General features: G+C 45.6%; 1 protein-coding gene across 2 annotated transcripts in view; it reads right to left on the bottom strand.

Moving 5' to 3' along the window:
* Positions 1-2,174: 2,174 nt before the first annotated feature.
* GSDME (gasdermin E) overlaps positions 2,175-17,054 on the bottom strand; it is a 60,265-nt gene continuing 45,385 nt past the window's right edge. For both annotated transcript variants that reach the window (XM_007981857.3, XM_007981855.3), the window contains exons 6-10: positions 14,096-14,260; positions 11,955-12,082; positions 10,006-10,198; positions 6,657-6,730; positions 2,175-3,219 (exon numbers count right to left, since the gene is read on the bottom strand). In XM_007981857.3, coding sequence (XP_007980048.3) covers positions 2,989-3,219; positions 6,657-6,730; positions 10,006-10,198; positions 11,955-12,082; positions 14,096-14,260 — 791 coding nt within the window. In that variant the 3' untranslated portion in view covers positions 2,175-2,988. The remainder of the gene's footprint in view (positions 3,220-6,656; positions 6,731-10,005; positions 10,199-11,954; positions 12,083-14,095; positions 14,261-17,054) is intronic.

Raw genomic sequence — 17,054 nt, 5'->3', positions numbered from 1 at the left:
TGCAGTGAGAGGGGATGTGGGCCCACCAGGCTGACAAGAGTGACAGAGGCGTGGCACTGGGTACATGCAGGAAGCCTCCTTCCAGACAGGGCCCTTTGCAACTTTTGCCCAAGCTAATTTCCAGGATTACCTACCTCATACTTAAGAAATTGCTAGTACAGTGTATCTCTGATGTCTCCAGGAGAATTAGATGTTATCTTCTTCGTCCTTCCATCTTATACTACCTTAGTTTTCTATCACAACCACACATTTACCAGCTTAAGAGAACACAAATTTATTATATCTTCTGTAGGTCTGAAGTCCAACACAGATATCACCAAGCTAAAATCAAGGTGTCGGCTGGGGCCTGTTAGGGTTCTTACCTGGAGATCTGAGGAAGAACCCATGTCAGACTTGTGCAGGTTGTTGGCTGACTTCATTTCCATGCAGCTATAGGACTGAGGTCCCTGTTTCCTTGCTGGCTGTCAGAGGGACTGCGTTCTTCTCTTGCTCTGGTCCCGTCCATCTTCAGAGCTAGCAGCAGCACATAGATCTTTCTTTTTTCCTTTTTTTTTTTTTTGAGATGGAGTTTTGCTCTTGTTGCCTAGGCTGGAGTGCAATGGCACAATCTCAGCTCACTGCAACCTGTGCCTCCTGGGTTCAAGTGATTCTCCTCTCTTAGCCTCCTGAGTAGCTGGGATTATAGGTATGCACCACCACACTCAGGAATTTTTTTTTTTTTTTTTGTATTTTTAGTAGAGATGGGGTTTCACCATGTTGGCCAGGATGGTCTCAATCTCTTGACCTCGTGATCCGCCCACCTCAGCCTCCCAAAGTGCTGGGATTACAGGCGTGATTACAGGCCACCGCGCCTGGCTGGCACATAGATTCTTTCTGTTGGCCTCACCTTTCCTGCGTTTTCTTGGGCCAAGTCTCCCTCACAGTCTCTTCTGCCTTCTTTCCTTTAAGGGCCCACCCACATAATCCAGGATAATGTGTCCGTGTCAGGTCCATAACTTTAAAAGCATTTGCCAAGTCCCTTTCTGCCATGTAAAATAACATACGGGTTCCAGGGACTAGGTCTTAGACATATTTAAGGAGTCATTAATGGACCAACAATACTAGCTATGTCAGTGGTACTCCTTTCATCCATTTATGAAGAAGTGGTCCTCTTATGAATGGAAATATCAGAATTAAGGGGGCTGTCCTGTGCTATTCTAGGAAGTATTCATTTTATTTACTGTTTTCCAGATGACCTGAGCTAATAGACTTGTTTGTAAATCTAATTATGAAAAAAAAAGTATGGTTCTTAATGTCAATAGGGGCACTTTTTAAAAAACATTTAATGAGGAAGAAGTTGGAGATATTATCAGTTAGAAACCTCCAAAGATGGTATCTCCAACTTCGTCATTAAATATTTTTAAACCTTTGGAAGCCCAATTCCACCTCACTGCAAGCACACCTAGCCTTGTTGGACCCACATCTCTGCAGGTGTCTGCTAAGATGCCTGGCAGTAATGGGAGGCTGGGAACAACTGTAGTTGCATAAAGCTACCTCCTTTTTAATAGCTAGTTCTTAAAACACAATCCAGCATGTCAACTGGCTGGTCTTAGAACAGTTGTGAAACAGCTAGATTCCTGACTGACGTAACCCAGACTTTCGGCGCTTGTTGGGATGGCTTCTTTCGACATTCATTTTCGTCTGTTTCTTAATTTGGAGGATAGGACATACAGAATTCTCGCAGGAATAGAAAGGTAAAAAATCTTTCTCTGCCTCTTGTCTCAACCTCTAAGTTGCTCTCTCCCCAAAGAGCCACCGTTAGATTTCATGTGAACTCTTTAAATGAAATTTTCCATACATATTGATAACATATATACATCTTTTTACACAAGTAGATTCATATTACACCTTCGTTTGCAGTTTGTTCTTTTTACTTATTTCAGAAAATCAGACAAAAGGCAGTATAGTGCCACCATTTTAGCACAACTGCTTTCACTTTCGCATATTCCTTTCCAGTTTGTATATAAAGTTCATTTCTGTATAGTTGCTGCCACCATGTGTCACTTTATAGCCTCTCCCTCAACATATAAGCATTTCCATAGAGTCTCATTTTTAGTAGTGGTGACAAAAGGATTATTTGCTTTATTCTTCCTTGTTAACATTAAAATCTGAAAGGAAGAAAGGGAATAAGTGGGTGATATTGCAGGGAAAAAAATAGGTGCTGTCTAATATGTTTCCAACAACTGCTACCCCTCATCCCCAGTGGCTCAGACCCTGTCTATGGAATCAGGGATCCAGTCCAAGCTATTTATAGAAGGACATCAAAACAGAATAAAAAGCAAAATAGACACAGTTCAAAGTTTCCTTTAATAGGAAATCAACATGTGCTAGACATAGAAATAGTATGTTCACCAGAGCATGGCAAGGTCACATAAAATGCATATAGCTAGGGTCCCAAGCAGGCGTGTGTTACTATTAGATTTTTTAAAGTTTAATTTTGTTTAGCAGAAGAATATACTCTAGGAGCATTTACAGTTCATTTTCATTTTCAGTCATCAAATAGCATACATCACATCCAAAACGCAGCCTCTTGTGTGCAGAGAAATTGCCTTCCCACAGCAGTCACAATGTAAAAAGAACTTTTAGATTAAAGGGTCAGACTCTTTCTGTATAACAAAGAAAGTGGAATGCAAGTGACAGATGGACTTATTGTGCAGAAAAAAAGTCTGAATGTATGCTAAGAATTCTCAGCCCTCCCAGCTCTTTAGGTGCTGGAACCTAACTCAGATGCTGGCTCACCAGCACAGGAGGGCCTCTGATAAGGAAAACTGTTTAAAGAGTACCTGGTGGCTAGAAGTCAGGTCATTCATAATGCAAAATGTCACCACTTCTTAAACTGTTTTGTAAATTCATTTCATTGGTCAACTTTTAACGTGCATGTGACCTTTAACAATTCTGAAAACTACTCAGCCTTGGCCAATAACACATACTTCTAGTTCACATATGACATCATGAATGTTCTCTGCCTAAAGCACAGAGTCCATTCAGGGCTATACAAAGTAGTGGGAAGACTTTAGAGTCCTTCAGAATGACAGCTTTCACAGATGACTTCAGTCTCTCCAGGCTAATGTCAGCTGAGGCAAACAAGCGCTGCACGATCCCAAACCTTTCTGTATCTTTCAGGGGAGCCAGGGTTGGGTCTTCAAGATCAGATACTCCATCATCAGACAGAACACGAAGCTGAAATGACACATTTAAACAAATTCACTTTTAAAATGTTCTTTAAAAATCCACATTGGATACTAATGCACTTCTAGGTAATTCTGGGGGAAAAAAACTATGTCTTTTTTTTTTTTTTTTTTTTTGAGACAGTCTTCCTCTGTCATCCAGGCTGGAGTGCAGGGGCACAATCTCGGCTCACTGCAACCTCTACCTCCCGGGTTTAAGTGACTCTTTTGCCTCAGCCTCCCAAGTAGCTGGAACTACAGGCGCGCTACCACGCCCAGCTAATTTTTGTATTTTTAGTAGAGATGGGGTTTCACCATGTTGGCCAGGCTGGTCTCAATCTCCTGACCTCAGGTGATCCGCCCGCCTTGGCCTCCCAAAGTGCTGGGATTACAGACATGAGCCATCATGCCTGGCCAACTATGTCGTTTTTTAAATTACCCAAATACAGCAGGAAAACCCTTGAGGTGTAACATGATATATTTGATTCAGGCCTGATTCTATCCCATTTGCCTGGTGTCCTCTGTCTGAATCCCTACTCTCCGAACTTTCTACTAGTTCCATTAACTCCAGTACATTAGAAACGTCAGAATGTACTTTGCTCATATATCCAGTATGCCAAGTTTCTGTTTCCCTGAAGATATCAGAACTTCTTATATATTTGCATGAACTCCTCAAAGGTAGGTACCATAGTTTATAATTATCCTTCCTGCCTCAAGAACCTTTTCCCTTGCTATTCCTTCTTCCAAACTTCCCTATTGATCTCCCTTTCTCGTCACTCAGTTGTCAGCTGAAATGCCACATCGAGGGCCTTTCCCAATCCCTTTACATCGATCTACCTCCAACCCCAGAACTCAGCCTTATGTTACTCCATTATGTTGTATCCATAAACTTAGTCACCTTCTCTTATTTAACCCTAAGCTGCTCGTGAGAGCAGGGACCTCGTCTGCCGTGCCTATGACGCAGACACTCAATGTTTTCTTCACTGAGGTCACTTTGGATGCTGCTCTAGTTCCACCTGCTCAGCACATACTTGAAATATTTGATTTGCTTTTAGGGTCTTGATCCGTGCCTGTAATACTTTTAAGAAAATCTTCAGCAATTAAAAATTTGCCAGTAGATTTCATTTTGAAACAGGCATTCAAGATCTGATTATAAGTAGTAAAATTTCAAATTAAAAATGAAATAAGCCTAGAAAGTATGCCTGAATTTTAAGAAATCTGAAGAGAATCCAAAAGAAAAAATTCCAGAAATGTCCTGAGCAGTGGTGACTATCCTGAAAGTCATACAGCTTGTCCAGGTGACTGAAGGGTAGCACTCACTGCAATGTAAAAGTACTTGTGTGTTTATTATCAAAATCAGCCTCACGAACCTTGTAGATTTGCCAAATACAACTCACACAATGTAACCACAGGCTTAACGTTACCATTAGGCTCAGACTGCAAACTACTGATTGTGCTTTAGAGAGATTAGACCTGCTCTGTAAGTACAGCATCACACCCCAGTGATTTGAGGAGGAGCCCCACTGGTGCAGGCCGGAGACTGTCAACAGCATTGCAGGCTCCCTGTCCTTTCACCTGGCGGATGACAGCTGCGCAGCATCCAGCTTTCTTCTCTAAATATCTACCACCCCCTTTGCCCACAGGCATTTGTAGGTATAAGGGTGTAACAGTGACCCAGAGGGTGGTGGAGTGAAGTTAACATTCGCTATTGATTCTAACTCACCCTTTCACCAGTTCTTGGAAATGTGTTAATGTATCTGGCACTGTACTCCCAAAAGCCTTTCAGAAAGCCTCTCAAAGTTACCCTGGCTACTAGACAAGAAAAGACAGGGCTGCAGATAGATTTTGTGCCCTGTTTTAAGTAAATCCCTTAAAGAAATATGACACTCAAATTCCTTGAGGAGGCAGACACCTTGATGTCTTAAATAGAGCTATTGCAAATCTGAGGGGAGGTATGTGAAGACACCCAGGAAGGTCTTGGCTATGTTGAGCAGCTGCCAAAAGGCAGAATGTGCAGAAGCAGAATACCTTCCATTCTGAACTCCAAATGTGTTCTGGCTGCTGCTCTTGGAACACCAACAGAGCAGAACTTGGGGGGTAACACAAATGTCCTAGAGCTGATCTGCAGGGAGGAGGACAGCTAGGTGTGAGTTTGTCAGAGAAGGGGTTAGATAACATGGGCTTGGCAGGATTTTATTTTTTACCTGCTTCAGTTGCAGTTGATGAGTCTGTAAATACTTAGGAAGGACTAACTTAGCAAATGCTGAGCACTCAGTTGCTGCAAGAGGAGCTGAGATCTGAGAGCAGAGCTGTTGTTTTGCTCGTCACTGCGTACAATTAGAATAATGACATGTATTGTTTCCATAACCAGACTGTGCCACCAGCCTTTACCCTCAGCTGGCCCAGGACACACATGCTGGCACATTTTCAAGTAGTTCCATTTTTGCAGTCAGTGTACAAGAATGCAGGTTCCTCTGGGCCTGTGGAAGCTTTCAGTTGTGAGTGATACCTGATCTGCTCCTTGGAATGATGCCATGCTGCATAGTCTTCTGATGTCTTTGTTATGCACAAAGGCACCAACCACATTACTCGGTGTTCCCAGAGTAGATGTGTACCAAATGTCAGGGTCCTATCTAGGCAGTCTGCCCCAATACCTGCTTCCCAAATCTGATAGCAGAGCTCTGAGAGATGATCCTTTGGGCCAACATAGCAGGTTGGCCTTGGACTTTAGTAATTAGGCCTTAAAATAGTCAGACCATGTGTGCTCAGCTCCTCTGCCTCAGGCTGAGCAACATCTGCAAAAGCTACACAAGACTAGCTACCCCATCAGGGTGGCTTCAGGGCAACCTGTTGGTGGTTCTTTCTACTAATGGCTCAATCTATAATTTAAAAAGGAAAAGCTTAACCTTAACTCTCTAGGGCTAAGCTCATCATTACCTAACTCATGCTCTTATAATGTCATTTCCAGAGGGCACCAAGCTAACGATACTCCTAAAAGTGGATGAAAGAAGCTATGTCTCGCTGGGACAGATCAGTCCTGGATACCTCCCTGGCGAATCTGCTGCACAGCTCAATCAAACCAGTCTCAGCACAAAACTGCCATTGCAAATAATATGGTGTCAGGCCCCTTTATTGTAATGTAACACCAAACCTTGGCCAAAATTCTCTCCAAACAATGGGAAAAATATAAGATTTGGAGTCTAAAGACAAGGATGGAGTCCTGGACCTGCTAACAAGTGATTTGGACAAATCATTTCCCTCTGGGTCTCAGTCTTACCATGGGGTGGGATGTGTATAAAAATGGGGTTAATAGCAATAGTTATTAATCTATCTTGAAGAGCTGTTGTGGATGAGAAGTGCTAGAGGTGTTTTATCGGCTGTTGGATGTCTACCCCCTCATCATTTCCCCATTCCCATCCATTCTAAGGTCCCATCTGGGAGGTTACTTACCAAGTGGCACAGTGTGGGAATGATCTGGAGTTTGCAGCAAGTGCCCAGCAGAGCTGCTGCATTATCTGGCATTTCTGCAGGAGACAAAAATCACAGTCACAGTCCAAAAAAACAAGTCCATGGGAACAGAGCCAGCCCCTGGATGGCACCTAACTTATATTTTAGTACTTTCCCACCAGCCAGGCAGGGGAGGTACTCAGCAGTTGTTGAGTAAGTGAATGAACGGTGCTAAATGGGCAGCAAAGACCTTGTAGAAAACAGATGTAGGAACCCAGCTGCCAGCTCTGCATTCCACAGAGGATACTCCTTGACATTCGATTTACCAAATGGAAAGAACTGCCCAGACTGGGGGAAGGAATCAGCATGGAAAAGTAGACCCTGCCATCTGGTGACAGAAGAGTGACATTTGAGCCCCTCCGTGCATTCAGGCGGCAGCCTCAGGTACACCTCTATGAGCTTCAGTTTCCTCATTTACATAGTTGTTTTGTTTTTGCATATGTCAGAGTACTGTGCAAACTATAAAGGGCTCTATCCCTGTCACCAATCATTTTGGGGAGGAAAATGCAGTCTGGCAACAGTAGAAAGGTTGGAGCAGAGCTGTGCCAGGCTAGGGGCTGTACCAGGAGGGCCCTTGCCAAGCCCCAGGGAACAGAATACCAGGTCAGTGTTACTCAAAGTGGATATTAAACACCTCCCAGAGTTCCTAAAAGGACCACAATCCCTTGGGGGTACAAGCTTTGAGCTGAAAAGGCAAAAAAGAATGAGTCACCTGCTGAATCAGGTAGCTGAGGGACTGGTTAGGAACTCAGTCGTTCCCACCATGTATTAGCAGCCTAAAAAAGGCAATGTGTAACAACGGACCATGGCTCATTCTCGAGAGAGTGTAGGCTACTAAGGGTGTGGGGCAGCACCTAGGGGGATGCTCCTGCCAGAGAACCTAATGTGGTATTCAAAATGTGTGTGCATTTGTCTGAAGAGAAAATCCACAGTTTCTCAAGTAGTCTCTTACCCCAAAGCAGGAAGATGAAGACGGAAAGCTATGTGGCCTAGCATATCCAGCTGAGCCTCTGTCCCCAGCCATCTCATCTGCCATTGCTGCCCTGCCTTCACTTTCTAGGATGGCTCCAGGGACCCAGGTAGCCATCATCCTCATCCCTTATTCTTGGAAATACCTGAGTCCCATATTACTCATTTAGCCGTTATCTTGAGCATGGTACACTAGGTGCTAGGTGCACAGGAATGAAAGAACAGCATCTAAGTTACCAAGCTTACCCACCAATTTTACTACTTGACTCTGATTTCCTGGAGGGCCAAGATTTGATATTTACCTAGCAGTGCCTAAAACATAGTCTAAGCTTGTTAAATGTTTCTTGAACTGAAATTATTTTGATTGCTCTTCCATATACCAATTCTGTTTTACAAATAGGGTCCAAGGAGTTCAGACCTTTTGACTTGCTTAAGGTTACGAAGTGGTGGAGGAAGCTTCCCAGGAAACAGGTCACATGTGGGACTGAAGTGCTGAAAACAGCTATTAGCCAGAAACTGGTGTGAGGACCTAAGACCACCCTATTTTCTATTCTAGCACTTTCCTCGGTTTCTAAGGAGAGAAAATTATACTAAGAGGGAAAAAAAATCAACTCAGAAAGGCTGAGGATTAGCAAGAGCACAAATGGAAGGGCTCTATGCCAGCCTGGCCTCCACTGGGACTGACATACAAATGAGATCACAGTTCAGAGAAATAAAAAAGGGCAGGATTGGTTGAAAAATTTAGAGACTGCCAGCTGCACCTAAAGATTTCACTACCTTTGAGTTTCCAATTCAGAAACAGCAAGTCAGTCTCATATCATGTGTCAACTGAGTGGCCTGCTGCCTGTGTGCAAACTTGCAGAGATTTTTTTTTTTCAAGTTGGACTGCAGTGGCATGATCATAGTTCACTGCAGCCTTGAATTCCTGGGCTCAAGCGATCCTCCACAGCCTCTCAAGTAGCTGGGACTACAGAGATACACACCTAATTTATCTTTTGTACAGATGAGGTCTTGCCATGTTGCCGAGGCTGGTCTCGAATTCCTGGGCTCAAGTGATCCTCCTACCTCAGCCTCCCAAAACGCTAGGATTGCAGATGTGGGCCACGACACCCAGCCAGTTGCAGAGAATTTGATGCTGTGTCTAGGCTCAAGTAGAAGGGGACTGTGGTGCATTCATGATGCTGGCCCTGTGTTACCTACTTGGCATCACTGATCCAGCCTATTGATAGAAATGCTGCAGTAAGTAATGGGGTATATGAAGAAAAGGCCTCTCACAAGTTGGAGAACTCTGGCCTGTGTATTAGCTCTGGACAGAATGCCTGTTCTGAAAGATTCTGATACCCTGATGTTAACATCGGGAGAAAGTCTCTTTGGAGTTATACAGGGCTCTGTCTTACGTCCTGTTCCAGTTTACCAGTCAAAACTTTTATCCATGAGATGGAACAAGACAGAGCATATATTCATGAGCACATAGAGCTGGGAGAGGCATTCTCTGATTAATTCTTTAAAAACTGAAGATTACTGGGTCTGTTTCTGTGTGGTGCTGGGAAGGAACCCTGAATGTATCAGAAACCAAGTGTCCTGACTAGTGTCACCATGAAGGGAAGCTGTGGGGACTGGTTTGCCACAACTGGCTTTTCTGAGAGGGAACAGGAAGCCCAGCTTCCTTGTGAAGAATGCCCATCTCCTGACAGGCGCTCTGGCATAGTAGGTTCCGGATGGGAGTGGTACAGAGGTGGCAGAGATTGTTCCACAGTAACTGGATGGCTGCTCCCTTGGGAGGCCATTTCAGGACCAGTGCAGAAGCTATGGATCTGGGCCCAGCCACAGCTCTGCCTCCCAGCCTAGTACATTGGATGGTTGGATGCTCTCTGTGGCCCCCTTGCCCCAGACAGGGGCGTGCTGGGTGGGGAATAACAAGTTTGCAAAGAAGATCAGAAGGACTGAAATGCTCGAGGAGAGCAGTTGCCAAATGAAAGCCGCTGCCACTCAGCTCTGCTGGGACTCCAGTGTGAACCACAGCCTGTCAGGGAGATGCTTGCTTTTGTTGGCAAGGGGTCACCCACTGTGGCCTTCCCTGGGGGAGGAGGGAGAAGGGCCCTCTGGGAGAGTGGGGAGGCTTGTGCTGGATGGAAAGGCTCTCTGTGGTTTCCCATCAGTCTCCTGCCTCTTATCCTCCCTGTCCAGAAGGGAGAGACCTGTATGTACCAAATCTTCCACAGTTACCACCCTGTGTCCCCAGGAGCATAGATAGTAGGCAAAGCATTTTAAAGCCAGCAGCAGCCATTTCTTTCATTTTCTTATTTTCTCCTTTTCTCCTTACCTGCGAGGGCACTGACCAAGAAGTAGGCTGTCATAAAGAGCTGCTTGCTGCCTGTGTCCTCGGGGCCTGGACCCCCACCCTGTAAGCTGCACCCCACTAGCTGCAGGAAGGCCTCAAGGTCCTGCTGCTGCTGGGGCTTCAGCTCCCCCAGCACCGCCACTGGGGGCGAGAGGCCGCTGACCAGGTCATCACACTGTAGGGCAGGGGAGAAGAAGGGGGATGGTCATGACAGCTGGAGATCAAGCGCCACAGCTGGGGCCTCTCCTCACAGCACACACAAGCCCCGGCCCTTACACCCGTCCCCCAAGGAAAGTACCACCCGCAGCTCCTCTACATTCTGAAATTGCTCATCCGTGGGGCTACATTTCACTGAAGGGACAGTAAGCTGAACCTGGCTCGCGAGGGTGGGGGGCGTACTTGCTGGAACTGTGGCCTAGAACCTTCTAGGGCAGGGTCTGTCAGGTAGTGCCAGGGACCAGAAGCAAGTGGTTACACACACAACTGGGGAGGGCGACGTATAAGCATTGTCCTGTCTTGGTTCTCAAGTGTTAAGCTAGGCGCTCCAGCCCCCGGCCACATTCCCACCGGGCACTGGGCAGCTGCGTCTGTCCCCACAGGGCCTGCTGTGTAGTGAGGCGATCCTGCTGGAGAGCCAGTTAGCTAGGACCACCCTGCCAATTCTGTACCACCCACAGCCTTGGTGTCCAGAGCCGGTCATCTGAAAGCTGGACCCCACCCTCAGCACCATCCAGACAGCTTGCTTCTCCAGCATCTGACAGGGCAGCTGAGGCTCTCTCCACAGGGTGGAGAGAGCTGACATTTTGCTCTTGGAAGAAGTTATTTTCGGAAGTAGAAGTCAGTGGGCTTTTTGAAACTGTTCTCCCTGGAGCTGAGCTCCCCACCCTCTAGAATGCAAATATCCTGGTCCGTGGGGGTGTTTCAGTAACAGGTTCCATCACTGATACCCAGGCTCTTTCGGCACAATCTCATTTCAAGAGGGAAAAATAATATGAACACTCCCCTGGAAACCATAAAGCATTAAATCAGTTCTTCAAACTCCCTGCATAATATAATAGAAAAATAAAAGAACAGAAAACAAAACTGTAGTCAAAATCAGGTTTATAAAGCCTCAGCCTTAAGAAAGGGAGGACGCAGAATCTGGGTGGCTGGAGGGTTGGCAGCTTGTGTGGCTTGCACAACTAAGAGTTGACTTAAGGAATCTGACCTCCCCCGATATCCTTCTGCTGCAAAACAGAACAGTGCAAAAGCCTATTTCTCTGTTCTAAATGAAACAGGTTGACTTGCTAGATTCTACCACACGACCCCCTGCAGTGATCTGAGTAGTGGCCCCCAGCATATGTTACCTGGAACCTTAGTCTTTGCAGATGTAATTAAAGTAAGGAAATCCAAATGAGATCATCCTAGATTAGGGTGGACCCTAAATCCAACGATGGTGTCTTTATAACAGACAGTAAAGGAGAAGACACAGACACACACAGAGGGGAAGCCCATGTGGAGACAGAGCAGAGGCTGGAGTGCTGCTGCCTGAAGCCAAGAACACTAGGAGCCATCTGCAGCTGGAGGAGACAAGGCAGAATTCTCTCCTAGATCCTCTGGGGGAAGTGTGGCCCTGCAGACACCTAGATTTTGGACTTTCAGGCTCCAAAACTATGAGAATAAATTGCTGGTTTTTTAAGCCCTCAGTTTTGTTGAGGCAGCCCTAGGAAACTAACACCTACCTCCCTCTACCCCTGAGGCCAACTACCTGTCTGCACTTAGAAAACGCAGGACCCAAGAGTCAGAAAAGAGAGCTGTAGGGAGAAAAGGAGGTGGGGGAACCTTTAACACAATTCCATCCTGCCTCAACACCTTGCCCCAGGAGGTCTAGCCCATCCCCTGTTCCAGAAAACCCTGGTGAAAACACTGCCTTGAGATGTCCCGGGGCTCACCACTGGTTCCAGGACCATGAGTAGTTCATCATCAAACAGGACTGCCTGGAAGATGTCACTCAAAGCTGTCTGTTGTGGCTCAGGCAGCTCCACAAAGGGATGGAAATTCCTCTCCAGGAGCGAAGTCACTGCAAAGAAAGCACACCCAAGTCTCATGACCACGATGCACATCTCACGACATCGGACAGCAGTTCCTGCTTTTTATAGCTAATCATCAGTTCTTTCATGGATATTCCCAGCTGCATTGCCAGTCATGGAACTCAGAAATAAACATCAAGTTACACACCACCCTGCATATTTTTCAATAACCAAAGGGAGGGAGGGGAGAGAGAGAGGGAAGCCAAGTTTTGTATTTCAAGCTTCACTCTTCTCTGATGACTCACTAAACATTAAGTCTAATCAATTATTTTCTGGAAAAGTCATTTAAATTCCTCTTTAGCATGATTTCTCTGGAAGTAAATTATCAAAGCTGAATTACTAAACATAAGTCAGTGCTTTTACAATGCTTTAGAGCCATACAAATTCCAAAATACATTATTTTTCATGTCCTTTCTTGTAGTACATTGCAGATTTTCTATCCTTTAATATTTAATGCCCACTTTTAAAGGGGCTGGCACCCTATTTTCATCGCAAGCACAGCTATTCTTTTTCTATCCTGTGCTGCTTCACAAGTCCTCAAGCTGAGCACTGAGTCCCCAAAGCTGTTGCTTAGGGGTCTCTCTCCTTAGAATCTCTTTTCCTTCCTTCTTTTTTTGGTTTGTTTTTTTTTGGGGGGGGGGTTAAGATACTCAGAAGCTTCCTGTAAATTAAGTCTAGTGGAGATTTTATTTTTAAAGATTTGATAAAGGTTTCATATGCAGGAATGCACACTAATACATCAATGTACCACCCATGAGGATGGAGAATTCCAACTAGCAGTTGTATAAAGCCCCACACAGAGGAACACAGAACATCAGTAACCAACATATTTCAAAACTCTGCTATACAAACAACTATGTCTTTGCCAGTCCCAGCCTGAATGAAGACAGAAGCTGTCCTGGTCGGCCCAGTCTCTGAGAGTACAAAGACCAGGCAGCCCCCACCCTCCTCCTGCCTGGCACATCCAGCTCCCACTGCACCCTGGCTGACCAGAAAGGCCAACTCAAAGGGTGGGCCTGTGGGCAGGACAGAAGGAAGCTGCAGCACGGGACTGCCTTCTCCCCAGTGGCTGTAGGGCCACTGTGCTGTGGTTCTAACCCACAATGACAAAATCCTTTAAGTGGCAGCTGAAAATTGCACCCACTTACCCATCTCAAGGAAGCCAGGATAGGAAAGCCTTATGTTAAAATTGGGCCTTTGTTGTCATTTCTTCAAATATTGACATTTTTGCTACAAAAGCATCCCCTGCTTTGGGACTCATCAAAGCTCCACGGATGTAGTCACCAGGGCTTCTGTGCTTACCCTCCAAGCCAGAGCGACCCTAACCCTAACCCTAACCCTAACCTGAGCGGTTCCTAGCTCTTTGTGCTAAGCCCTCACCTATTTGTGTCCCCTTTTCCTTGCCCATCTCCTCCTATACGCTGCGCCCCCACACCCCCCACAAAAGAAACCAGCTTTCTAAAGCACCATACGCTGTGAGGAGCAAAAGGAATTGCTGCAGGCACATCCTGGGCACGGCCCCTCTTCCTCTTTGGCGCCATGCAGCCCATGCCATGTGGATAAAGAGCCTCCAAGAGAGCATTTTGCAAGGCTGACAAAGCGTTGCTTGTCTTGACAATGAAGCCCAGAATATAACAAAACAGATGCAAAACTTGGGTTCTCCATCCTCACAGCTGATGAGCTATTCTTAGTAGTCAACAGGGCTTCTGTGCTTACAACGAAAGAAAAATGTCAAGCCCCTGACTACCTCAGTCTCCAACCCCTGCCCCGTGGAGGGTCATTCTCCCCTCCCTTCCTAAAATACAGCACCCACAACCTGGGGCTCCCTAAGATCCAAGCGAGGTGAGTCCTGCCAAGTGGACTGGGCCTCGGTGGCATCACCTCTCTTCTCATATGTTTTCTGTGAGTCACTGAGGGGTCACTGATGCTGAAGGCCAAACCACCTCTTGGGATACAGAGCTCAATGGGCCCTCAACTGTCCACTCCTGCCCTACTAGCAATACCTTGCTTTAAAACACTTAATGGTCCATCCTGGGAAGATATCCCATGCGCAGCATCTGGCATGTCTATGAATGCAAACTCTCGAAAGACCAGGGGGTCCAGGTAGACAGAGTCAATTCTCCTCTTGTTCTCGAAGCCACCTTGTTTCCCTCGGAGAAGGCAGAATTCTGTAGTGCAGAAGAGGACAAGTTACGTAAAGTTGAGTCTAAGATGTGCCAACAAGTCTGGACAGGGTCAGCCCAGCCTTGATGGCACATCTTAGACCTAACTTAGAGTGGAGCAGAAGACCCATCTATCTTCCCCATAAAACTTGATCCCTACACACAGTATGTTGCTTGACCAAAAGCCCAGCCACTTCCAACAAATAGAGAAATGGCTGTTCTTACATAAAGCTCCCTAATATATAGTCTGTGAACAGGCCAGATGCAATCCTTAAAACATTGGCAATATTATTTTATCCTGATTTGAACAAACTGATTCTAAACAGACAAATGAAACCTGACATGCATAAAACAACTAGGAAAATCTGAACACTGATCATATTTAAAAATTATTGCCAATACATTTAGGTGGCCAAGTAGTTATATGAGTATGTTTTTAAGAAATCAGTGTTTCTGTATTAATACATGGAATAATACACAGCAATAAAAAATGAAATACTGATGTCTGCAGTTATATGAATGAATTTCACAAACATGTTGAGTGAAAAATGGCAAACACAAAAGAATACATTCTCTATGAATCTATTTCTATGAAGGCAAAACTAATCTTTTTTCAAAAGCCATATTTCAAGGTACTAAAATATTTATAGATGAAACAATATTATACCTAGGATTTGCTTCAAAATAATCCAGCAGGAGAGGAAGGAGATGGTGAAGTTATGGCTAAAACATGAATTGCCCTAGTCACTGAAGCTGGATGGTGGGCACATGGGAGCTCACTACCTTATTATCTCTACCTTTGAACATGTGGGAAATGTCCATAATAAAAAGGTTTTTTTGTTTTGGTGGTTTTTTGTTTTTTTGAGGAGTCTTGCTCTGTCATCCAGGCTGGAGTGCAGTGGTGCAATCTTGGCTTACTACAATCTCCGTTTCCTGGGTCCAAGCGATTCTCCTCTCTCACTCTCCCGAGTAGCTGGTATCATAGGCGCCTGCCACCACACCTGGCTAATTTTTGTATTTTTAGTAGAGACGGGGTTTCACCATGTTGGCCAGCCTGACCTCAAGTGATCCACCTGCCTTAGCCTCCCAAAGTGCTGGGATTACAGGTGTGAGCCACCGCTCTAGGCAATAAAGTTTTTTAAATAATAAAAAGGGCCAGGCATGGTGGCTCACGCCTGTAATGCCAACACTTTGGGAGGCTGAGGCAGGCAGACTGCTTGAGCTCAGGAGTTTGAGAGCAGCAACATAGCGAGACCCCATCTCTACAAAAAAATTTAAAATAAGCTGGGCGTGGTCATGCACGCCTGTAATCCTAGCTACTCTGGAGGCTAAGGTAGGAGGATCCCTTGAGGCCTGGAGGCAGAGGTTGCAGTGAGCCAAGATCGCACCACCACACTCCAGCCTGGGCAATAGAGCGAGACCCTGTCTCAAAAAAAAAAAAAAAAAAAAGCAAAGAAATGTTTTCTCAAACACTTCCAAATTTGAGAACCCAGCTAAGGTATCTAAGGTGTAGATAAAAATGTAATTTAGTATGTCCTTACTAAGCAGAAACAGTAAGTGAGCTCAAGAATCAGGGTTTTCTATATGATTCTATTTACTAACTTGTGTACGTAAGCAAAGGCTATGGAATAAAAATGTGGCAGGGCACCGTATTTGCTGAAATGTAGAAGGCATGAGTATTAGCACATATTTTCATTTGCTTGTGAGCATTAATGATGCTCATAAAGATAGAATGGAAAAGAAAAGAATGGCCGTCTAAAGACAAAGGAAACAATCCCTGGCTTTACCCAACTGGCCCACACTCACCAGCATTCAGGGTGCCCCTGCTCCTCCACACTTTGCCCTTAGCCACTGGGGTGCAGAGTGTGAACCAGCACCGAAGTCATAACGTTGTTCCCTGAGGGCAGGAGCCTTGACCATTCACACAGCCTCAAATTCTGCCAGAAGCCCTGCCAGGTCCCCAAAATAATGTGGAACCAACTGGCATTTTAAGAATCCACAGCGCCAACCACACTCTCACCTTCACCCATGCACAGCTCCTGAGGACGCTACCAATTCATTCTTTTCATCTATCCATCCCCAGCCAGCCAGCAAATATGCAACAATGTAAATCTTTAAATTCCCCTATACCAGGCCCTGTGCTCACAGCCACAGATACAAAGGACTACAAACCAGGCCTTGACGATGAGTGTGGTAAGAGTGGGGACGGGTTGACCAGGGCTGAGGCCAGAGTGGCCAGTGGGTGGAGGGGAGGAAAAACGTCTTCCCTTCTGCTCACCCTAGGTTCAAGACTGAGGTCGCTATCACAACAGACAGATTAACAAGAGAGGCCAGGCACGGTGGCTCACACCTATAATCCCAACACTGGGAGCCCGAGGCAGGCGGATCACCTGAGGTCGGGAGTTCGAGACCAGCCTGACTAACATGGAGAAAACCCGTCTTTACTAAAAATACAAAATTAGCTGGCGTGGTGGGCACCTGTAATCCCAGCTACTCGGGAGGCTGAGGCAGGAGAAGCGCTTGAACCCAGAAGGCAGAGTTTGCAGTGAGCCAAGATCGTGCCATTGTACTCCAGCCTGGGCAATAAGAGTGCAACTCTGTCTCAAAAAAAAAAAAAAAAATCGAGAAAAGCATGCAAGTTTACTGAATAGCAGTTTTACATGACATGGAAGCCTTCATAAGAAATGAACATGTGAAGAAATAGTTAAAGCTGAGTACTTTTACGCTAGGTTTGAGGGACAGTGGTGGAGAAATGTAGCAGGGCAGAGCATATGATGGAAAGGCCATTCATCTGGGAATT

Source organism: Chlorocebus sabaeus, chromosome 21, assembly GCF_047675955.1.
Source record: "Chlorocebus sabaeus isolate Y175 chromosome 21, mChlSab1.0.hap1, whole genome shotgun sequence".
Classification (NCBI taxonomy): Eukaryota; Metazoa; Chordata; class Mammalia; order Primates; family Cercopithecidae; genus Chlorocebus; species Chlorocebus sabaeus.
The sequence above is the reverse complement of the archived record's forward strand: the minus strand, read 5'-3'. Positions and strand labels throughout refer to the sequence as shown.